The following is a 15,471-nucleotide window of genomic DNA, read 5'->3' as shown; positions in this document are numbered from 1 at the left end:
AGTATTTATGTCCTAATAACCTAGTAGCTACTTGAAAAAATACTTTTTGTACTTATCTGCATCAGACATAATTTGAGGAGAAAACAGCACTGAAATATTAAGGGCACTGTGAACCAAGAAAGCTTAGAAACCTTTTCCATAAATGGAATCCACTAACCTAAACAAATAATTGTTCATGCAATCTGATCAAATAACTTACCTATCCGAATCAAAGATAAAGACATGCAAAGCTACATATTTCACTGAAGATTAAGAAGGAACTTTAATTTGTCATTTTATAATCAACCAGCCAACACACAAATAAATTTGCAAAAAAATAAAAATTTGACTAATTTCTGCATAATACCTGAATGTGAACTCTCAACGGTGGTATCAGATTTGGAATCTGGAAATGAAGGAACTGTTTCCAATTGTGGAACATAGTACATCTTCGAACTACCAGATGGTTTATATGGCAACAGTAAAGGCTGGGCTAAAGAGGTAAAGATAAGAACAATTAATAAAAAAAGAAATTAATTCACTGAATACATATTTAGCACATTCCATGTACAAGACAGTGTTTGAGTTTCTTAATGATGTATCAATGAACTAAACAGAAATCAATCTTTGTTTTTCAAGAGGAGTCAGAATTCTAGAGGTGGGAGATACATGGTACACAACTAAACTAAATGAGCAAACTCTCTAGTATTTTAATAAATTGTCAGTGATATGAAAAAACAACTAGAAAATATTGTGAGAGGTTGGTAATACAGGGAAAATTAGGACAGGATGCTCTTAAAATAGGATGACACAGTCAGGTCTCATTGAGAAGATGAGTTTTTATAGCAATGAATTTTTAGATGGCTCTAACTAAAAAAACAGGTCTTCTTACATTGAACTCAAAATCTGGTCATTGTTAATATCTCCTGCTAGTCTTATTCTACTCCCAGAGTCACAGAACATAGTTCTTTTCTTGTGATATCGTTTTGAAACAAAGTTTCCATTATAAAAGTATAAATTCTCTATATTAAGAAAATACAGGTAAAAAAGACAAGGTCTTGTGCCACTCATGGTATTTTAATGTATATCCTACCTATCTTTCCCCCGTTTTTTGTTTACATAATTGTCATATAGTAAGTATAATTTGAATTCAGCTTTTCTACTTTACATTAATAAAACATTCATTTTATCCTATCTTTCTTATTTCTTATGGCAATACCACAGATAAAATGTATTCAACCTTGTTCTTACTGTTGAAAATTTAGGAAGAGTTAAAATTTTCAATTATAGTGAAGAGTTTTCTGGTTATAGCATACTTATTCTTCCCTGCTGCCCACCCACCTCAGTTAAATTCTCTGTTTATAGAGTGAAAAACTATACCGTGTATGAAATTTTTTTAAAAGTCCAGCTATAAAAATATTTTCTCAAATGTCTGTGCCAATTTATTCTTACTCTAATACAGTATGTATAGTCATTAAGAAATAATTCTTTGCTAATATGGCTAATTATTTAAATGTGCTCTTATTTGATTAGTGTAGAGCTAAACTTTTTTTTCTATACATAGTTGTCCCTTGGTAGCTGGGGGATTGATTCCAGGACCTCCCCAGACACCAAAATCTGTGGAGGCTCAAATCCTTTAAGTAAAATTGTGTAAAATGGCACAGTATTTGCACATTCTCTTGAATACTTTAAATCTTCTCTAGATTTCTTGTATTTGCTAAACTGCACTGTTAAGGGAATAAAGAGAAGACAAAAGTTTATACATGTACAGGTGCAATTATTTTCTCTGAATATTTTCAATCTGTGTTTGGATTCATGGATGTAGAACCCACAGATATGGAGGGGCAGGTGTACTTATTTTTCTTTCATGGTGTGGTATTAACCATCAAGTGGTCAATAATATTTATCCTTCCTTCTCCTTTCATCTATACATTATATTTTCCAATGTTCCTTACAACAACCATGTCTGAACATGTGACCAAGTTTCAGTCTACAGGACAAAGGAAGAATGTGTACAAATTTCAGGCATTCCATTAAAGGGATCCCATTATAAGCGCCACCTCTTCTTAGGCACTGCATATCATGGTAGCTTCCATGCAGAGTAGGGAGTCACAATTAAAGGATGTGGGAAGGGCTGGAGGTATAGCTCAGTGGTAAAGTGCACGTTTTTTCCCCCAACAAACAAAAAAGTCAGAGCCTCCAGAGGTGGAGCACAGCTACCAAACCTAGACCACCACCTACCTGCAGTTCAGAATTTCTATGATAAAATAGCTGCTATTACAGTAATACCTAGTCAGTAAGCAATTGATCAATTTTATATCAACTGGAGCCAACAATCACTACTGATCCTGAGCAAAAACCCTTTTTTGCCTTACCTTCCTTACCTACAAAATGTGCTTGGATGACAACACTTACCACTTAGGGTTATTGTAAAAATGTAAATGAATTTAAAAATGTAAAGTGTATCAAGGAGTAATATTGATATGTTTAGAGGTAAAGCATTGAGTTCTTTCAATCCTCTTTGCTCTAAGTAACATACTTATTTGAATAACACATTATATGTACCCTATTTTCACCATTATGAGAAATAAAAGCAAAAAGAGTTACTCTTTTTTTCTCCAGATTTTCTTTTATTCTTCCTGATAAAATTAAAAGTCAAATACACAAGTCCAAAAGAAGAAATCCATTAGAAATCTGTACTCTGTTAGAGTACATATTTACTGGGAAACAAATGGCATCTTTACAATATTCAGCTTTCCCAGCCAGAAACATCTTTCTCTTAAAAAAGTCTTTAGTCAATTATTATTTTCTCTTTTCAATCTCTACGCAAAGGATTAATATTTTCTGTATACAAGACATATAAAACATTCATTTAGGTTATTTTTCAGTATTATATGCTCATAAAAACAGAATTATGATGAACACTATCTCCTGGCTGAACACCTCAAATCTCCTTTAATTTCTCTTATTATCTGCCATAGCTAGATGGATTTCTAGTTGCCCAGATCTGTATAAAAATCAAAATGCTCTTGATAGAGTCTAACTGTCCTGCAGTAGAATGAGATTTCCTTCATTATGAACAATAACAACCTTTATATCCTTAGAATTGTGTTAATATCCTTAACAGTTCTGATGACTTATTTTGGCATTGAATTCCACAGTTAATTAACTGTCCAAGTCAGAAAAGTAAGTAAGAACATTTACATCAAAGGAAGTAAGACAAAATGCTGATGCCTAAAGGGGGATTCACTGTACTTACCACATCTTATAACCCACAACTATGCTAAACCAAAAAAAAAAAAAAAAAAGTTAACTTAATTACTATTATGGTACTAGCTGGGGGACAACACTTTCTAGGACTAGAATGCTACATTATAGAATATGGTATATGTATGTACTGAACCATATTTGCCTATCTCAAGTGCCAGAAAGAATAAATGCATTTAGGATCAAAGGTAGAAGCCCTTTCAGAAATTTTTTTTCTTTCAATCTTTGTGACTCTGATGTTTATTAGATGGAAGATCTCAGAAATGAGACAGGGAAATTTCCACAAGGGACAGAAGCTATCTAGCCATTTTATATATTTTTTTTTATTAAAGCAATAAATAGAGTAGTATGCATAGTGTTGACTAACTCTTGATTGACCTGAATTATCAAGAAGAAATAAAGTGACCTTAAAAATCATGGTCATTAAGAATATAACTAACACTTGGGAGACTACTTAACATGCCTGATGATAGAAATAAACAAAAAATTAACTTATCCTACATATGCAGGGCTAGTGAAGTCTCAGTTGACTTAAGAATTTTATACCACTCTTACAGGCATAATAAAACAGGAAAATTTTTCTTAAAAAAGGGTTGTAGCCTCCATTCTATTTGGTTATTGTTGTAGTCATTATTATTAGAATACTGATTTATTCATTTTCTTTCTCCACCAGTGTACATAAAGCTTGACAGTAATGGTTAACTGTGCAAAACTATAGTGCAATGGCTATTATATGGAGATGGAAGATTCTGAGACAGATAACTGGTCTATGTATCATGTCCCCCACACCTCCATCCCCCTAGTGGAGGGTGAACTCAGGGACTTGTGCAAGTGAAGCAAGCAATCTACCACAGAGTACACATCCCCAGCCCTGGATACAACAGTCATTTTTATTGTTGTTGTTGTTTTTAGTTATATCCAGCAGTAGAATATATTTTGACAAATTTATAGAAACACGGAATACATCTTATTCTAATTAGGATCCCAGTCTTGTGGTTGCATATGATGTAGAGAATCACTGTGATGTATTTATATATGTACACAGGAAAGTTAAATCAGATTCATTCCACAGTCTTTCCTATTTCCTGCCCCGGCCCTTCCCTTCAATGCCCTTTGTCTAATCTACTGAACTTCTATTCTTCCCCTCTCCCTAACAGTCTTAAGGTTACTTTGGACCATGTGCCTGGGGAGAACAAGTGAGTACTCAGCAAATAATGCTTACCTCTATAAAAGAAAGAACTGGAAAAAGGTAAAGAAGAAAATTCAATAATAAATTTCTTTAAAATTTTGAAAATAGAAAAATATAAACATATAGTATATTGCTTTGAACTTTTAAATCATAATAGATAAAAAGTAATAGGTTTAAAATACAATTCTTTGTACTTTAAAGTACATTTTTAAATGAGTTTTTTAAAGCCTCAATTTTTAAAATTTTGACCTACAGTATTCAAAATAATAAATTTGGATTTGTAAATTAAATAAGATAATCCTTGAATAAATGCATATAAAAAACATTAACCATGGGGCTGGGGTTGTGGCTCAGAGGAAAAGCACGTGCAAGGCCCTGGTTTGATCCTCAGCACCACATAAACATAAATAAAATAAAGGTATTGTGTCCAACTACAACTAAAAAGTAAATATTAAAAAGAAAAAACATTAACCATGGTCTCTATATACTGATTCACTGGATGCACTGGATGTAAATAGAGGTAAAAATAAGTTTACACAACTGAGATTGCTCTCTCATGTTTCTGCCACCATCATGAGAGCAACATACCTGGGTATCCTGGGTCTTAGAAACACCTGGAACACACCCAAACCATTTCTGCAGGCCAAGCCCAAAGTCCAACTGACCCAAAGCCCAGGTATGAGAAAAGCAAATGTTTGTTATAAGCCACTAAGATATTTGAGGTTGCTTGTTATACCACATCACTGTGACAAGAGGCAACTGATACAGAAAGGTACGCTTCGAGATTATTGACTAAATTACACAGTTTTGGTATGGCTTTCTTTCATAATAAAATATTTAAGAATTATAACCAATTTAGGCAAATTCTATCAATAATTGCAGATGGGTAAGCTTTCTGCATTAGAAGGAAAACTTAAAATATATTTTATGTAGATTTATTTAAAATGTTAAATATTTTAAAATTAGTAAGGTTCCAACCTTCATATGAGGAATAATAGAAACTTAAATGTTAATTTTCCTATTGTTGGGCTCAGGTTGTGGCTCAGAAGTAGAGCGCTCGCCTCGCACGTGGGAGACCCTGGGTTCAATCCTCAGCACCACATAAAAATAAATAAGTGACATAAAGTAATTGTGTTCAACTACAACTAAAAAGTAAATATTTTTTTGAAAATTTCCTACTGTATACTTAAGAAGGGAAATAATTTATAACTTAATTTTAAATGTTATAGAGTATAAACACTATAAAAATATCACTTATACTTAAATATCACTTAAACTATAGCACACAAAAATACTATAAATATAGACCTTATGATATAGACTGCTAGCTATTTTCCAAATTCCATTTCTTCTTCATCCTGAAAAATACAGCTAAATTATATTCCTAGTGAAAATGATTTGGGACATTTCTAGGTTTTGCCTATAAAACCTCCCACATGTGCTGCATGCTTTTTTGCTCATTCATTCCAGTTGACTATAATGGCAAATCTAAAATAACTTCAGGTTCTACATTTTAAAGACAGCGGGGTAAGTAGTCAACCTAGGTTAATCAGAGATTATAAGCACAAAATAAACTACTATTTTGTTTGCACTATCACATATATTTGCATCTGTTAATTGTAGTATACATTAATATAATCTAAAATGCCAATAATGTTTTGCCTACCTAACGGCAGATCTTAATTGTTTATGTTATTTCAAAGCATCTGCATTCTTATTACAAATATCATGTGACAAAAATAGTCAACCACAAGCAGCATAATTCCAAACATGTTAACTCTACTAGAAATAAAGGTAAGCTTTTCACTGTGGACTTTATGGAGAGCTACCACAGCAGGTGCCTCAGGTCTGCAAATTTAAGAACCCAGTACCCCCACCCACCATGAGGAGTGACAAAACTCGACAGTGGGTTTAATATAGAATATAGAACATTGAAGGGAGCAGCCATCACCAGCAGCTGAGTACTAGAGCCTGGAGCATTGGCCTTTATTTGATTTGGATTCTGAAAACCTAAACAGCTTCAACAATTGGAAACATGGTCACCTTGTGTATCAGACTGTTTTCAATAGTCAAGAGATTATCTGGCAATTTTTTCTAGGCCAGGCCCACCCATTTGGTGTCATTACCCTGCCCAACAGGAGCTTCTATACCTTTTAGTCAATTTATGTGTTCAAACTGGTTGCCTTTATATTGGAAGGGTGAGATCTTTAAGCCAAAAACTGTTTGCTCACTTGAATATAATGTCTGTAATTACCTTCAACTAGTACCATAATAAACAATGGTCTTTGGTGTCAGTTCTTTAAAAAAAAAAAAAAAAAGAAGAAAGATTTAAAAAAATAGTAAATCATATTCTTTTCCAAGCTATATAAATAAAAGATGGATATAATAATCATGTGGCTCCTAATTCTTAAATTAAAATTAAGTTTAAGAACCAGGAAGACAAATATCATAAATTTCTAAGGTAATCACATGTAAAAGTTGATAAAATGACCTACAATGCAATCATATTCTCTTACCATCTGTGCCACGAGAAGTAGTAATTTGTTGCACTGAAGATGATGAAGCAAACTTGATAGGACCTTTCAGTGGATTTTTAGTATATGGCTCTAGAATTTTACTTCCATGATCTTCAGCATTAATAAAAATCTCAGATGAAAACATGGTCTTTTCTGGGCTTTCTGTTGTTATCTGAGTTACCGCATCAGATGATAACTTTTCAGAGGCAAATAACGAGGTCTTACTCTGTTCTGGTGAACTGAACAAAAAAGAGGATTATAGCAGGTCATATCCTTAGTCAGGAACATTTAAGTAGTTACAAGGAATATTTTGTGAACACAACAATCTCAAATGCTATTAAGGTAGTTATACCATTCACTTTATCAGATACATGTTAAAATGTGATCACGTATGTGTTTAATTAAAAAAAATTTATATATATATATATATATGTACATACTAGGGATTGAATATAGGGGTGCTTAACCACTGAGCCATATCCCCAGACCTTTTTTATATTTTATTTAGAGACAGGATCTCACTAAGTTGCTTAGGGCCTCACTAATTTGCTGAGGCTGGCTTTGAACTCATGATCCTCCTGTCTCAGCCTCTTGAGAGGCATGTGCCACCGTGCCTGGCTTTAATTTTATTTTAAAGCCTAATCTTAATTTTAATTTATAATGCCATTATGTAATTTAACAAAGGAAATGGTACTTTTCATTTGAAGTGAATATAATTCATTTATTTATTTTTAATTGTAAGATTAGGGCATCATGCTAAAAGCCTAGGAATACAAAGATGAAGAAGAAACAGATCCTCCCCTCAAGTGGTTTATGTGTCAATGGGCAGAGGGGGGAGAAGAGGAGAATCAGAAGTTTTCAATGTTAGCTAAATATATTAAGATTATAGAGAATTCATATTAAAACAATAGAGTACATAAACAATTGAATAAATAACTAGGAAGAACAGACAAATTTTGCTTAAGAATTTGATACTTCCCACCAAAGGAGGTAAAAGCTTACTCTATCTTCCCCCATGGGTACAGACAGAACTTAGTGACTAGATTTCAAAAGAAGAGAATGTTAAGAGTAGCTTTACGGTGGAGAAACCTAGCAAAACACTGCCTTATCCAAGTTAGCAAAGTTAACATCATCAGTAATGATATGTGGATATCATATTCTCCATAAGATGTAAGAGAAACATACTTCATCTTTGTAGTATTCTTTCCCTAACCCTAAAAAAAAAAAAAAAATTAATCAAGAGAAAAACATTAGCCAAACCCAACAGGAGCTGCTATCTACAAAATTTCTCACCAGTACTTCTCAAAACTTCCAAGTTCATGAAAAACAAGGAAGAATACTATATACCACAAGTGGCTAAGATTAACAACTGTCTATCTCCACCTGGACTGCTGTGACAAAATCCCATATGCTATGTGGTTTCAGAAATTTATTGTTCATGGTTCTAGAGTCTGAAAAGTCCAAGACCAGGGCAATGACAGATTTTGTGCTTACTGACTACGCTCTGTTTGGTTCATAGATGGCACCTTCTCATCATGTCCTAACATAGAAGAAAAAAACAGACAGCTTTCTGGGGTTTCTTTTGTAAGAATGCTAACTCAAACTGAAGAAACACCATCACAGCCTAATTACTTTGCAGAGGTTCCCCTGTTAAATCATTACTTTAGAGGACTGGGCTCTATACTAATTTAGAGAGGGCACAGGCATTCAGACCATAGCAACAACGGTATGGAATGTGATATTACCAGACAAGGTTTTGGAACAGAAAAAGAAAATTAATGGACAAACAGGTGAAACGTAATTAAAGCCTGCAAGTTAGTTAAAACAACATATAAATGTTGGTGTCTCACCTTTGTCAAATATACTATGACAATGTAAGATATTAACAGGAAAAACAAGGAAAAGGCTATAGAGGGCTCTATTTTGTGTCTTCTCTATAAATCTAAAATTATTCAAAAAAAATTTAAAAAAAATCTGTACAAACAGAGGGAATAATATTGTACAGTATTAGAACAATATTAAGAATAGAGCAAGCTGGGCATGGTGGCGCACACCTATAATTCCAGAGACTTGGGAGGCTGAAGTAGAAGGATTTCAAGTTCGAGGATAGCTTCAGCAACTTAGTGAGACCCTGTCTCAAAATAAAAATAAAAAGGGCTGGGGATGTGGCTTAGTGTTTAAGCTCCCCTAGGTTCAATCCCCTGTTTAAAAAAAGAGAGAAAAAATTCATAAAAACAAAAAAATTTTAATCTCTACTCTGTGCCTAATATACACTAACTGAAAAGGATAATCATGAAAAAAGAAAAAAACTTGACCAATCTCTTTTGCACACAGAATGTAAAAATCTCAAACAAAATGTTGTGTGTGCATATTATGTGCTTGCTTGTTCTATCACTGTATACACATCCACCCAGATGTGTGTAAGCGAATTCATAAAAGATAGTTTTACCAGAGGAATACAAGGAGAGTTAACATTAAAAAAAAAAAAAAGCAATCAATGCGATTCACCACATCAATAAAGGAGAAAACACATTATGACCATACCAACATAGGAAGAAATAGAATTTAATAAAACTTAATAGTTATGCACCATCATATTTAATAGCAAAATACTAAGAATGTTCCCTGTGAAGTTCACAGCAAACAAGGATACCAATTCTCACCATGTATTTTAGTTAAGGAGATAAATAATATTTGCAGGAGGCAGGAAAAAAGAAATAGATGTATATGAATAAAGAAGGAAAAATAATTTCTTTTCATATTTCATACAATGTGTGCACAGAAAATCCAAAATAATCTATATTCAGCTTAGAGTATAAGTAAATTTTGGAAAGATAAAACATCAAATTTTTAAAAAGTCACTAAATTTTTCTTATCATAAAAGTAAATTAAAATCTAAAAAAAGTCATATGCAATATCATAAAAATATCAAATACTTAATAAGTCTAATAAAAGATATAAGAACTCTATTAATACAGAGAGAAATTAAAGGTTATCTGAAAAGGACACTTCCACTTCAAGTAGTACATAACAGGGTATAATAGGCAGCCACAGGCCATCACTCCTACTGCAACAAACAAACAAAAATGAATACATTACAAAAATCAGAGTTTAAAAAAAGCCATAGAGCTATAGAAGCAATCGAGAAATATTACCATATTGCTAATCAACATGCTAGAGAGACATATTTTTGATACTTTTAGGTAAGGATTTGGTAATACACAGACATACTCAGAAAAATCGCTAGAGTTTTGATTAATATCTGAGTTGGTATAATGAAGTGGAATCTAGAGGAATGCTCAGCTGATTTCTCAATAACACATTTTTGAGTGCTTTGGTGGAACAGAAGGCTGAGAGATTAATCCAAAACAACAAGAATAGTCTAGGCACTAGAAGAATTCTAGTCCCACTAGATCAAAAGGCCATTGGCAAACGTATGTCTGGCCTCCCCTTAAAAACACATCTACCATATGCAGAAGCTAGTCCAAAATAAGGAGGAAGAAAAGGAAAGACAAGAAAGAGGAATTCCATCAAAATTAAAGAAAGATCAGTGAAGTAGAAGAAGGGGATTAAGTGGGAGGGAGGGAAGACAGGATAAGGGAAGAATAGTGGAATGAATCTGGTCTAACCTAAGTATATATGAACATATCACAGTGTTTCCCAACTATGTATAACCACAAGGCACTACTTAAAAAAAAATAAAAAAACCTTAAATAAATAGCAGATCAGAACAGAAGGAAAGGAACAGGGAAGAAAAGAAGGAAGGAGAGAGGAAAAGGGGTGGTATTAGAGACTGAATTAAAGCAAATTATATTCCATGCTTTTATAATTATGCCAAAATAAAAACTAAGGTTACATGTAACTTAAAACAACTAATAAAACCACAAAACAAACAAAATACATCTACCAGATTTAACTAACACTGAGGAGAACTGTGAAAAACATCATCCTCTGTCAAAAGTGCCAATACCAAGAAAGGGACTGGGGTCAGAAAAACACTTGCAATAGTAAGAGTGCTTATGAGATGAGGTTCCATTGAATAAAATTTAACTGCAACAAAAACCTGGCAGGTCTTCCCTTATAACATTTACCATATTCTAAAGCTATGAAGAGTAAAGAATCTAAAGAGCTAAGTCTAAACAACTGAGAGACTTAACTGAGAGTTTCACAATATTTAAAAGAATTAAAGATATGTTGGGAACAAAGGAAAAATCCAGAAAATCCACCAATCAGGAAAAATCATGGGATAGAATAAGTGAACTAAAACTCCAACACAACTCGAACAATCCTTGAAGTGATTGAACTGATTAAGATACCCTAACTGATTAACAGAGAAAAGGTTATATACTCTCTGGTGGAAAAGTAATACCCTTAGATTCTATGACTCTCTTGTTTACAATGTCTAGCACATCAAAAAATATAATATTTATGAAGCAGGAAAAAGTCATCAAAACTAGAGGGGAAAAAACAGTAAGAAAAACTGATTTAGGAAAGATTCTAATACTGTAGTTAGCACAGAACAACTTTAAAATGATTATTAAAATATTAAGAGCAAAAAAATATGGGGGGAAACAGGTGAAAATATGGAGAATCTTAACAAAAAAATGGAACAAAAAAGAATCAAGGTGTCTGAAATCAACTGATTTAATGGTTTTAGTAGCAAACAGACACAATGAAAAACAAATTACAGATTTCCCTCCTTATCTTCAGTTTCTCATTCTACAGTTTATTATCTGCAGTCAACTGGAGTCTGAAAATATTACATAACATATTTAGAGAGGCCACATTCACATAATTTTCATTATAGTATACTGTAAAAATTGTTCCATTTCATTATTAGTTATTGATAATTTCTTGTTGTGCCCAATTTATAAATTAGACATTGTTACAAATATCAAAAGTCTAAGTACAAGCTATGAGTGGTGGCACACACCTGGAATCCTAGAAATTTGGGAGGTTGAAGCTCTAAATACCTTAATGAGAACCTGTCTCAAAAAGTAAAGTAAAAAGGGCCGGAGATGTAGCACAGTAGTCAAGTGAGAACAAGGCAAGATGTCTGCTCTTACTGCCTTTATTTGAAATTGTATTCAATATCCTACCCAGTGCATTAGATGAGAAAAAGAAAACAAAAGGCAAGAAAATTGGAAAGGACAACGTAAATCCGGCAACATGAATGTCGACAAAGAATAGATTTATTAACTGAGGGCAACCAAATATTAACATGGTACCTCTGAAGTCTTACAGAGAAAGACTTCTTAGGGAAGCTAGAGAACATGAAATATAGGATATATAGATATGTCTCAACCATTGTAATTATTGCCTTGACTAAATTTCCTAATGCTCACTGTCTGAAAATATCACATAGTGGACATGGAAATGCTAATCCAAAGAGCAATAAATTAAAATTAACTTGTTGGAACTTGCAAATTGACAGTATTGCTACATTTAAGCAACAAAGAACTAGAAAATGCAAATTTTAAAATGTCATATACAAGAGTCTCAACAAATAGAAATAAATTTTAAAAAAAGATGTACAAGACCTATACACTGAAAATTACACGTCACTGAGAGACACTAAAGAAGACTTACATGATAATAATAATAATAGTAATAATAATAATAATAATGATGTCCATGCATGGGAAGACCCAATATTATTAAAATGTCAGTAATTCCCACAATGATCTATATTTTCAATGCAATTTCAAACAAAATACCATTAGACTTTTGTTGAGAAACTAAAAAGTCTACTCTAAAATTTGTATAGAAACACAAAAGTCTTAAAATAGAAAAACAATTTTGAAAATAAAAACAAAATTGGAGAATACAAATTGATTTCAAGACTTTGAAAAAATTACAACAAAGATATGATAGGAGTGGCAAAAAGTAAATAGAACAAAGGAACAGAACAGAAACTCCCAAAATAAACTCACATATAATACCAACTGATTTTGACAAGAAATCAACTTAATTTGGTAAGAAAATAATCATTTTTCAAAAATGATGCTAGAATATACATATGGAAGAAAATTATATTCAACTGTGAAATTTATACCATATTTAAAACTTAATTTGAAACTGATCATAGACTATAGTTTAAACTATAGCAATTCTAGATGAAAACAGAAGAAAATTTTCATAACACTCAACATTTCCTTAGGACATGAAAACAGCACTAACCATACAAAAAAATAATCAAACCAGATTTTAACAAAATTAAAATTTTCTGTTCTTCAAAGGATACCATTAAGAAAATTAAAATCAAACCACATATTATAAGTAAATATTCATAGTACACAGAGGATTTGTACCTATAATATATACAAATTTCTTATAATAATGAAAGAAACAATCCAACAGACAAAAGTAAACAGATACTTCTTAAGTAACAAACTTTTTGACACTCAGAATAACTACATTCAAAATATCTAGAAATAATAAGTGTTAGGAGAGTATGTAGATTAAATGGAACTTGCATATGTTGCTGACAGGAACAACAAAAAGTTTATATAACTCTAGTTCCAGTTCCAGGTAAGTATAACTCATGACATCTCTCCCTCTGAATGCACAGCAGCTACAAATCTAGACAGACTATGTGAAGCAATTATTGGAAGGATGGAAAAATAACAGGAACAGATAGATTGGGGAAGATTATAAAGCTTAGAAGTATCAAAATGAAGATGAATTCACCATCATTTTTGCATCTTTTGGTATGACTCACCTGAATTCAATACAGCCTAGAATCTGGAAGAGAGTATTAGCACAGACACAAAGACCCCCCAGGCAGATAGATCCAAGATGGTGGGCTAGAGGGAGGCAGCATTCAGTGTCACTCTGGGACTCAAGTAGTGAGAATACTGCTTCTCAGGTAACGTGCATGTCCAGGACTCCAGGCCTCAGCGTCAGAGTAGGTCTCCCAACTATTTGCCCACGCAGGACTAACATCAGCATCCACACAGAACTTTCAGCAACCTACCCAAGCAGAAATCACAGAGGCCACTCCCATGCAGAATAGCTGGCAGTTCTGGCTGCCACTCCCAAGAGGAACTCCATTTACCAACAAGGGTCTCCCCCAGGAACTGCCATCTTGGGACTCTGCAGCAGCGGAGATAGTCCCCTATGCAGAGTAGCCTGCCTGCACCTGAAAACTTCACAAAGGCTCTGAAGTCAGCCGACGGCCACACACTGCACACTACAGAGCTCATCTCTAAAATCATCATTCAAAGCCATCGCCTAGCTCCCCCAACCCCATTCAACATCTCATCACTGAAAGCAGGTGCTCAATCTTGGGTCACCTTCATCGCCATCTTGGGGGGGAGGGCAACTCCCAGTTGGAACTCCAGCTGACCAGGTACCCAATTTCTAACTTCCCCCTCTCCTCAGTAGCCACTAGCCGGACACAGTGACAACCTGTTTCCTTCACCATCCTGAGCGCAGAGATACCAGCTAACAACTGACAACCCTACCTATTAGATGAGAAGTGAAGCAGGAAAGATACTGATCTCCAACCAAAACAATGCCTGTTTCTTCATTCAAGATTCTTTTTTGTTTTTACTTTTTTCCTTTTCTTCCACCAATTTCTATTATTTTAACATTTTTTATTTTTCTTAATATATAATGTGTTTTATGTAAATTACTGTCTTCCCACTTATTTTCTACCCAAAATTACTTTCTCTTTCTTCTCCTGCTATTAATCATCTTCTTTAGATTTCTCTTTCACACTTCCTAAGATATAATAACTCTATATCCTCATCTCCCAACTCCTCAGCATAGCATCCTACTCCTCACCCCAGGTTCTTTGTCCTCCATCAGAAACTGTAAACCCTTTTACAAACCTACTGAGTGTATTGTAGATAATAATTGAATTCACCATTTCTGTACATTGTGACCAAACTGTAAAAGTCTTAATAGCAAACCTTTGTTTTCAGGATATATATTGTTTATATTGGGATCTGTTAACATTGTCCTTCACCTCAAAGGAGAAGTATTGGAACCCTACAGGGGCACTATAAACCTATAGGGTAAAAACGGTAATACCTTGGATCCACAGTACTAGAAGGGAAGATACATAAGCAATATGAAAAGACAAGGGAAGAAAGTGCCCCAAACAAATCAAGATACCACATTACTAAAACCCATGGCCAGCACAGAAGAAATGACAGAAAAGGAGTTCAAGATGTACATAATTTAAAAGTTCTGTGAATTAAAGGAAGCTATAAGAGAGCAAATATAGGCAGCAAAAGATCATTTTGAAAAGGAGCTACATAAACAAACACAGGAAGCAAAAGATTACTTCAAAAGGAAAGAGAGGTTCTGAAAAAAAACCAAACAAACATTCTTGAAATGAAAAAAAACAATAAACCAAATTAAAAGTTCAATTGAAAGTATCACCAACATATCAGACCATTTGGAAGACAGGACCTCAGACAACGAAGACAAAATATATAATCTTGAAAAGAATGTAGACCACACAGTGAAAATGCTAAGGAACCATGAACAGAACATTCAAGAAATATGGGA

At 33.5% G+C, this 15,471-nt stretch overlaps 1 protein-coding gene across 1 annotated transcript in view; it reads right to left on the bottom strand.

Moving 5' to 3' along the window:
• Alms1 (ALMS1 centrosome and basal body associated protein) overlaps nt 1-15,471 on the bottom strand; it is a 202,822-nt gene that overhangs the window by 70,939 nt on the left and 116,412 nt on the right. Inside the window, exons 20-21 of the mRNA XM_076833468.2 lie at nt 6,952-7,190; nt 347-472 (exon numbers count right to left, since the gene is read on the bottom strand). Coding sequence (XP_076689583.1) covers nt 347-472; nt 6,952-7,190 — 365 coding nt within the window. The remainder of the gene's footprint in view (nt 1-346; nt 473-6,951; nt 7,191-15,471) is intronic.

The sequence above is a fragment of the Callospermophilus lateralis genome, chromosome 14, assembly GCF_048772815.1.
Source record: "Callospermophilus lateralis isolate mCalLat2 chromosome 14, mCalLat2.hap1, whole genome shotgun sequence".
Lineage (NCBI taxonomy): Eukaryota > Metazoa > Chordata > Mammalia > Rodentia > Sciuridae > Callospermophilus > Callospermophilus lateralis.
Note: the sequence above shows the minus strand (reverse complement) of the source record. Positions and strands in the feature narration are given on the sequence as shown.